This window comes from Brassica oleracea, chromosome C2, assembly GCF_000695525.1.
Source record: "Brassica oleracea var. oleracea cultivar TO1000 chromosome C2, BOL, whole genome shotgun sequence".
Classification (NCBI taxonomy): domain Eukaryota; kingdom Viridiplantae; phylum Streptophyta; class Magnoliopsida; order Brassicales; family Brassicaceae; genus Brassica; species Brassica oleracea.
Window position 1 is genome coordinate 26,596,723 of NC_027749.1, and position 9,084 is coordinate 26,605,806.

The following is a 9,084-nucleotide window of genomic DNA, read 5'->3' on the forward strand; positions in this document are numbered from 1 at the left end:
TAAGATATGTTCGATCATGCGACAATGCAGCCGACCTCTTCACAAAATCACTCCCTACCTCGGTATTCAGAAAACACATCCATAACATTGGGATGCGCCATCAGAAGGATCTATGACTGTTCATTCGAGGGGGAGCTTACGTAGTTGTACTCTTTTTACCTTACTATGGTTTTTCCCATTGGGTTTTCCTGGAAAGGTTTTTAACGAGGCAACAAAGACGTTAAGCGAGAGCGGATAGTGACACCGGCCCCCAAGGGGGAGTGTTACGAAAGTAAACAAAAGCAGCGCCGAAATGTTTGAATATATAAAAAGATGTGGGGCCCACTGTACTATTTGCACAGTGAATTCTTCTTCTATATAAACGATCGTTTCGATCGTTTATAAATTACACCTAAAAACACTTCAATTCACTCTTCTCTCTCTCTATAATAAACTGATTCTATCAGTGTTATAAATCCTACGGGTATAAATTTTGCCCTTATTTAAATTCCTGTGATACAAATAAATTCCAGTTCTTTTTATAACAATTTGTTTTTTTTTTAATTAAAACCCAAAATCTCTTTTTCATTTTATTTTGTCCCACATTGGAAGTTTAGAAAATTTTCCTCCATTCCCTTCTCCTATATAAAGAACTCTACCCTTTTTTTTCATTCTCATCAAGTCAAAGTATTTCTTTGCACGTGACGAGTTGTTGTTGAATTATCTGACGACCAGTCACTAGTGAATTTTTCCGGTGGGATTTTCGGGTGAGCTTCCGGCGAGATTTTTGGGCGAGCTTCCGACGGGATTTCTTGACGAGCTTCCGGCGAATTTTTCTAGTAAGTTTGTCGCCTCCTTATTTCTAGTTATAGGAATAATTTAGGAAAGTTTCTAGTTTAGGAAATAAGTTATTTTAGAAAGTTACCATTTTAGGAAAGTTTCTATTTAGAGGAAGTTACTATTTTTAGAAAGGTTCCGGTTTAGGAAAGTTTCCATTTTTAGAAACTTTATTTCCTGAGACTCTGAGCCTAAGCCATTGATACTCGTGTTGCAGTTGACGTCAGTTGACCATCTTTCGTTGATCATTCCAGCCAGTGACTAAGGTGAGGGCTACTCCGTTAAATTCTGAGCTAGTTTAGTACTACTATTATGGAAAGTCTAGTTTCGAAACATGATCCGTCTCTGTGAATCGAGTCTGTTTGAGAGTCTTGTTTGTTTATTATTTTTTTTGATTGTTAAATTGGAAATAGGATAATAGAGGATTCAACGGTTGTGTGAAATGATTGATGTTATAGACTGTTATATATATATATAGTTATATAGTATGGACGACTATGTGATGAGTGCGGGGGCCCAGAGAGATCTGGGCTAGTGACGCATAAGAGTACGGGGGCCAGAAAAATCTGAGCTGTATATATATATATATATATATAGTTATATAGTAGGGACTATGTGATGAGTGTAGGGGCCCAGAGAGATCTGGGCTAGCGACGCATATGAGTACGGGGGCCAGAGAAATATGAGCTAGCGACAGATAGAGTACGGGGGCCAGAGAAATCTGAGCTAGCGACGTATAGAGTGCGGGGGCACAGAGACATCTGAGCTAGAGACGCATATGTGATGAGTACGGGGGCCCAGAGACGTCTGAGCTAGCGACGTATATATTGTGTGGTGCGGGGTGCAGAGACGTTTGCATATCAACACATATTGGTGGTGTGCGGGGGTCCAGAGATGTCTGGACTAGCGACGCATATTATATTATCATATATCCGTATGAGGAGAATGCGGGGTATGTGGACTAGCTATGTACCATCAGCGCATTGTTTGTTTTGTGTGATGCACTAGGCATCTTGTTTGTTCATGCTAGAGCTATGCCTACATAGTCGTAGTGCTATGTACTGAGTCAGTGGTTTGCGGTTTAGCACCCCATACCTCACTGGGTGACTCCCATGTTGCTCATCCCTCTTTCTTCCTATTGCAGGTGAGCTTACCGAGTAGTTGGATATCTGGACGGTTTGGTGTCTTGGGGATCATCATATCTTTATTTCGGTTTTCATTTGATTTATTTGACGTATTTTCATAAATCAATGTAAAGATGTATTTCCTTCAGATTTATTTTATTAAATGTGTTTGATATTTTATTCGGTTTTGAATAACTCGGTTTGATTCGGTACTTTTCGGTAAGTAGCACGCCGGTCTCGAGAGAGGAGGAGACGGGTGTTACAGTTTTATGAGAGGCTTCTTCAGCAGCTACATCACCTCCTTCATCGTTCTTAACATCTTCTAGAGGTGGTTCAATGGTTGTTTCAGCTTCCTCTATTAATGCAGATGAGGCGACGAAAAACAAGTGCAGACAATAAGAAAACACAAAATTTGTCAATAGGGTCTGTTTCCTACATCTCCGGGACCTCGTCTAGATTTCATTGACTTAGAACAAGAAGCAATCTACAATTGATATATGATATAACACACACATTAGTGTCTACCACTCTTTCTAATTAAGTAAATAATCTACAAAAATTAGGAATAAAGCATGCATGCATAAATCCATCCGGCGCACCAGAACACACTGTCTTCTACCGCTGCAATCTTTACAGACCACTTCAATGAAACCTCACGTGCTAAACTCCTCTGAGTCTAGACTTCAATCTTCCATCTCTTCGGAAGTACTTCACCAAATACGTCAGCACCCAACGCACACCAGTGACACAAAACGCTTGATCCCCCAAGCACACACGAAGCTCACCACGAGCTACACACGATGGCTAATTCCATCACACAAAGCGCCAACTCCAACGCCACCAAACTAAGTCCACATCGGACTCCATCAGATAATGCTTCAGAATGTCCTTCGACACCAAGCAGTAACACACACCAAGGAAAACTCTCTCTCTCTTCTTTGAGGTCTGGTTTTTTCATAAAGCACGTCCCTCCTGATATAGCAGACCAGATCTTGCTCTCCACGTCTTCAACTTTCTCTCCAAGTCTTTTAAATACACTTAAGACAACTTTCCATTTTCTTTAATGGAAAACTTCATCTTCAAGTAACTCCTTTTTGCTTTATGGAAAACGTCCATATGTCTTCATTCAGCTCCATCTTCATGACACACGCATATAGTACCTCATGTAATACTTCGCGAACTGATACAAATCATCTCAGCAGACTGCATCTTCATCCTCCATTGTTGTCTGAACCTTACTAGGTGACCGTGTAGCTACATCCATAGTTTCTTCTTTGTCACCTTAAGCTTCTTGTTGGGCTTCACCTATACTAGCTTACGTTTATTTGTTATACATAGTTTTGATTTATTAACTGTTGAGCTGTCTTAGCTCAGTGGTTGAGCGCGTGACTTTTAATCCTGTGGCCGAGGGTTCGATTCCCACAGACAGCGAATGTTGTTGCTTTTGAGTGAGCCTTATTTTTTACTATTGTTACCACTTATGAGAGGCTTAAGTGAATATTATCTGTTTTGAGTTATTGTAACTGAATTTGAATAATGTATAAGCTTTTGTTTTGTAGATTGACATTTACCATACATCCTTTTAAGCTGTTATTTATTTAGGGGTTATCCTATTTTTCCTGAGTTTTTTTTGGTTAAAATCTGACTTGTGTCACAAGAAATCAACCATTTATTTGCTGATAAGGAAATCCGTAACGTGTTGAAACATACGTTGATAATGCTAACTGATCAATGATATAACATGGAATTGCTCGTGCCTACAAGAGATGGTGTGCACAACAACAACAAGCCAAGCCAGTTCCCAATTATTTGTTTCTCACAATTAAGATGCGTAAAAGTCTTGCCACACCATTCCTCACAATCTATACAATGTTTGTACGTTTTAAGCTTTTTATTTGGAAGAAAGAACAAAGCCATGGACGTTTTCTTTTCTTCTCTAAACGGTTAAACCAATAATAATATTGGTGGCATTTTGTATATATTTGAATAATTAGAATATAGTTTATATCTCAAATATGGCTAATTTACGTAATATAATACTCCATGTGTTCCTAAATGATGTAAGTTTATATGTTTTTACACATTAAATTTTGTTATTAAATCTATTATTTTATGTTTATTAATTTCCAATTATTTTACACCAACAAGATTTCAAGAAGTGTTTTTTTGAAGTTTGTAATTTATCATTATTAACTAATAAAATATATTTAGTAAAAATAAAACATATATTTTTTGAAATAATATTTGGTAAGAACATTTATCTCTTAGAAACAGAGCGAGTATATACGGAATGGAATCGTGATTAAATAAATAATAGTTCATATTAAAAATTTGATAAAAGTTATCTTTATTCTTTTATAGAAAGTTATTAATTAAAGGCTTCTTTAATTTATAATAGTAATCAATATTAGTATCTTGACCAAAGAAAAAGCAATAAACGTTTCTATAAAACCATGGAGAACGACGAGATGTATTGTAACAGCTCACGATCATCATCTTTAAAAAAGGAAAAACAGCTCACGATCAAAATCAAAAACAAAATTATTTTGTGAAGCGGACCTTTTGAGGTATCATCGATGGCGAAGAAAGCAGTATTGATCGGAATCAACTACCCTGGAACCAAGGCGGAGCTACGAGGCTGCGTCAACGATGTTAAGAGGATGCACAAATGCCTAGTCGATCGGTTCGGTTTCTCCGAGAGAAACATCACTGAGCTGATCGATACCGACAACTCTTCCACCAAACCTACAGGCAAGAACATCCGACGTGCGTTGTTGAATCTAGTTGAGTCGGCTAGATCTGGCGATGTTCTCGTTGTTCATTACAGTGGACATGGGACGAGGTTGCCGGCTGAGACAGGGGAAGATGATGATACTGGTTATGATGAGTGTATTGTTCCTTGCGATATGAATCTTATTACCGGTAAGTGACAAAACTAGATTGTAGTTGACTTTGACTCTGTTCTGTCTTGGTCAATAGAACCTTTTATTACCACTTTGATCGGTTATATGCTGAGAAATGGTTTGCTTCATGAACATTATCTTTCTTGGGATCAAAGTATTCTCGAATTTATCAGAAGATGATTAAAGGAATAAATTGCTTAGGGTTTCAGATTCAATCTCAGGTTGGGATCTGGATGAACTGAAGCATGGTTTTGATGTTTTTATTTGGTTAAAGTCAGATACAAAAAAAAAATTACATGTATGAATCTCGCCCTAAGTAATATACCAATTAAAGATTCAGACTCTCCTAAGTAATAAAAAAAATCAAATGCAATTTCTCATCAATTTTTCTTTCAGCTCAAGAAGATATTTTGCATATAGGCTATATAGCTTCAGATTCACTCTTTTTCATATGCATATTCTTATGTGGTGATTCTATTCTCAGATGATGAGTTCAGGGAGCTTGTGAAGAAGGTGCCAAAAGATGCACAGATTACAATCATCTCAGACTCTTGTCACAGTGGTGGGCTCATTGATGAAGCTAAGGAGCAGATAGGAGAGAGCACAAAGAAGGATAAGAAAGATAAAAATGATAAGAAGGATAAGAAGGATAAGAAGAAGTCAAAGAAAGACTCTGGAACCTCTTCAAGATTTGGAATCAAAGACTTGGTGACTGAGGCTGTAGAAGAAGCGTTTGAATCTAAAGGGATCCACATTCCTCACCACAAAGATGAGAAACAAGAAGCCAAGGTTAAAGAGGTTGAACTAGACAATGATGAAAAAGTCCATGTTGTGAACAAATCTCTGCCTCTACAAACCCTAATCGATATCCTCAAGCATGACACCGGGAACAATGACATCGAAGTTGGCAAAATCAGACCAACACTTTTCAATGTGTTTGGAGAAGATGCTTCTCCAAAGGTGAAGAAGTTCATGAAAGTGCTTCTAACGAAGCTACAAGAAGGCAAAAGTGAAGGTGGGATATTGGGAATGGTTGGGAAACTAGCTCAAGAGTTTCTTGAACACAAGCTGAACAATGATGAAGAGTATGCGAAGCCTGCGATGAAGACACATGTGGAGAGAAAGCAAGATGTCTATGCAGGTGCAAGCAATGGTTCTCTTGCTGATAATGGTATTCTCATAAGTGGTTGTCAAACTGATCAAACTTCCGCGGATGCAAGTCCTGTGGGGAAACCTGAGATGGCTTATGGAGCATTTAGTAATGCTGTGCAGATCATACTTGGGGAGACAAAAGGTGAGATTACATACAAGGAACTTGTTATGAAAGCAAGAAAGCTTCTTAAGAAACATGGCTATGCTCAACGACCAGGGCTGTATTGTAGCGATGAGTATGTGAATGCTCCGTTTATTTGTTAAGGGTTGATACTCAACAAAGTATGTGGAGTTACGTGTTGAATAAGTTATCTGATTTCTTTGTTGTTATGTTATTGTAACTTTGATTTGAATGTCAAGCGTTCATTGTCCATTGGTTATTTTAAATTTTTTACCTATTTTTATTTAAATTCTCAAATATTATTTTTGAGAACTGTGCTTGCTAAGAAAAATATTCTTTTAACTTCTTAACTTTGTATGTTTTGGACATGCATATATCATATTTGTCCACTAAGGAAACGTTTAAGACCAAAGCAGAGGAAATTTCTTGTTAGATAATAATCTTACATCTTCTTGCCAATTTACCATGTGATATACAAGCCTGATACTAAGAGTAAAACAAAAAATATTAAGCCTATAAAGTTCAGAATTATCAAAGAATTGATAAAATAACTAAGACGGTTTGGTTTCACCAAGGGCTCATTAATGCTTTTACACCAAGAGGTCTCCCGGATAAGGCGGAATTATGCGAATTAAAGGAGAAAAGGCTTACAAAAGATCTGCAGCATGGCGCAAGCAGTATCCGTCAAGCATGGATCCCATAGGGCGGCTCAGGTGATGTAGTCAGGCGTGAATCCTCGTACGACAGGTAGAATTGTCGGCAGTAGAATCGTCTGTAATATTTCACATCACAATACTAAAAGGGACATATAGTGAGCAGGGAGCGTGCCACGTCACTTAAAATAATCAACCAATAATAACATTTCGTTTTTTTTTGGGCTTAAATTTACGTTTGGGCTGTGTGTATGTGTATGGTCTCTATTATCACTTAACCTAAAAACCTACCACAAAGACCCAAACCTAAATCTAAGACGCTGAGATGCCGAGGCCTTTCTCCTCCGACACTTCGTCTTCTCTCTTCTCCTCTACGACTTCGTCTTCTCTCTTCTCCTCTATCACTTCGTCTTCTTCCCGTGAAACCAAATCGAGTCGGTTTTGATCGATCTATCAGTTGTGGACAATCAATATCTTCTTTATGGCTTCGATTCAGCTCCCTTTTTTCCTCCTTCTTTATATACTTCTCTCTTTTCTGATTACAAATCAAAACCCTAAAAACGCTCAAACCTCGATCCATGGCGATGTAACCAAATGGGAAGTCAATTGCCACCTCCGATTACGACGACAAAGTCATGTTCTTAAAAGATGTCTCACTGGGTCACCACGAATCTCAGTTGCAGTTTCGGCTCATCCATTTCTGGGAGGCTTGGAATCCAGTGAAGAAGACGCTTATTGGCCTCGAGATGTTGATCATCGACGAACAGGTACAGTGATATTCCCGATTATTTACTTAAAGTCGTTTCTGCCTAATTATTTATGTTGTGTTTATGTTTTTCTTCACAGGGAACAGTTATTCAAGGATTTATCTCCCCAGGACGAATTGAAAAGTATTTGCCTGACATGAAGCGAGGATCTGTTTATAAACTCAACAACTTCTATGGATCCAGAAACAAATCGGTGTTCCGGGTTTCTGATCATACGGCGACCGTGTCGTTCTCATGGAATTCGGAACTGTCCGTTCTACAAGGCTCTCACATTCATTTTGATGAAGACAGTTTCCGGTTTCATTCGTATGAAGAGTTTCAAGCTAAGTGTGATCTCAAAGGCGACCTCTACGGTAATCTCTGTAACTCGCCACATGTTTTTTTAGTGATATAGTGAGCAGGGAGCAGGGAGTGTGTCACGTCACTTAAACCTTTAAAAGGGACATATAGTGAGCAGGGAGCGTGCCACATCACTTAAAATAATCAACCAATAATAACATTTCATTTTTTTTGGGCTTAAATTTACGTTTGGCTGTGTATATGTGTTTGGTCTCTATTATCACTTAGCCTAAAAACCTACCACAAAGACCCAAACCTAAATCTAAGACGTGGAGATGCCGAGGCCTTTCTCCTCCGACACTTCGTCTTCTCTCTTCTCCTCTACGACTTCGTCTTCTCTCTTCTCCTCTATCACTTCGTCTTCTTCCCGTGAAACCAAATCGAGTCGGTTTTGATCGATCTATCAGTTGTGGACAATCAATATCTTCTTTATGGCTTCGATTCAGCTCCCTTTTTTCCTCCTTCTTTATATACTTCTCTCTTTTCTGATTACAAATCAAAACCCTAAAAACGCTCAAACCTCGATCCATGGCGATGAAACCAAATGGGAAGTCAATTGCCACCTCCGATTACGACGACAAAGTCATGTTCTTAAAAGATGTCTCACTGGGTCACCATGAATCTCAGTTGCGGTTTCGGCTCATCCATTTCTGGGAGGCTTGGAACCCAGTGAAGAAGACGCTTATTGGCCTCGAGATGTTGATCATCGACGAACAGGTACAGTGATCTTCCCGATTATTTATTTAAAGACGTTCCTGCCTAATTATTTATGTTGTGTTTATGTTTTTCTTCGCAGGGAACAGTTATTCAAGGATTTCTCTGTAACTCGCCACATGTTTTTTTAGTTGCGGTGCTTGATGATTAGATGTAGTATTTACCATTAAATAAATTGAATGAAGTTGTTGAGTTTTAAATTTTAATGTTTTAAGAGTTTTTGGTTTTGCTTAGTAATTCTCTGAAGTGAGTCTTGGAAGAATCACATTTTTGGGTATAGGTCTTAGTCATTCTCTGAGGTCACTCTTGAAAGAAAAATTTTGATGAATGAAATTCGTTTGTTCGGTTTGTAGTGTTAGGTATCAGAAATTACTACTCTCGGCTCTTGGATTTTTAATCTGTTTAGTACATTAGACTATTTAATTGGGTTACGTATTTAGTTCGAGTTGTTAGAGTTTTTTGTTTGTCTTGAACATCCTCTGAAGTGAGTTGTGA

The 9,084-nt window shown here is 38.3% G+C and overlaps 1 protein-coding gene and 1 non-coding gene across 2 annotated transcripts; both read left to right on the forward strand.

Annotated features, from left to right (window-relative positions):
• The first annotated feature begins 3,299 nt into the window (after positions 1 to 3,299).
• Positions 3,300 to 3,371, forward strand: TRNAK-UUU. The gene has a single exon. It is a non-coding gene; the product is annotated as a tRNA-Lys (tRNA).
• A 1,020-nt stretch (positions 3,372 to 4,391) lies between these two features.
• On the forward strand, positions 4,392 to 6,375 carry LOC106324838 (metacaspase-5). Its single transcript, XM_013762827.1, has 2 exons — positions 4,392 to 4,862; positions 5,328 to 6,375. Exons 1-2 carry the CDS (start codon positions 4,517 to 4,519, stop codon positions 6,257 to 6,259), a joined length of 1,278 nt encoding a protein of 425 aa, XP_013618281.1. The 5' UTR covers positions 4,392 to 4,516; the 3' UTR covers positions 6,260 to 6,375.
• Positions 6,376 to 9,084: the final 2,709 nt, after the last annotated feature.

Coding starts and splice junctions, on each gene's coding strand:
- LOC106324838 (XM_013762827.1), top strand. CDS start 4,517: ATGGCGAAGAAAGCAGTATTGATCGGAATCAACTACCCTGGAACCAAG. Junction 4,863..5,327: donor CGATATGAATCTTATTACCG/GTAAGTGACAAA, acceptor TTCTATTCTCAG/ATGATGAGTTCAGGGAGCTT.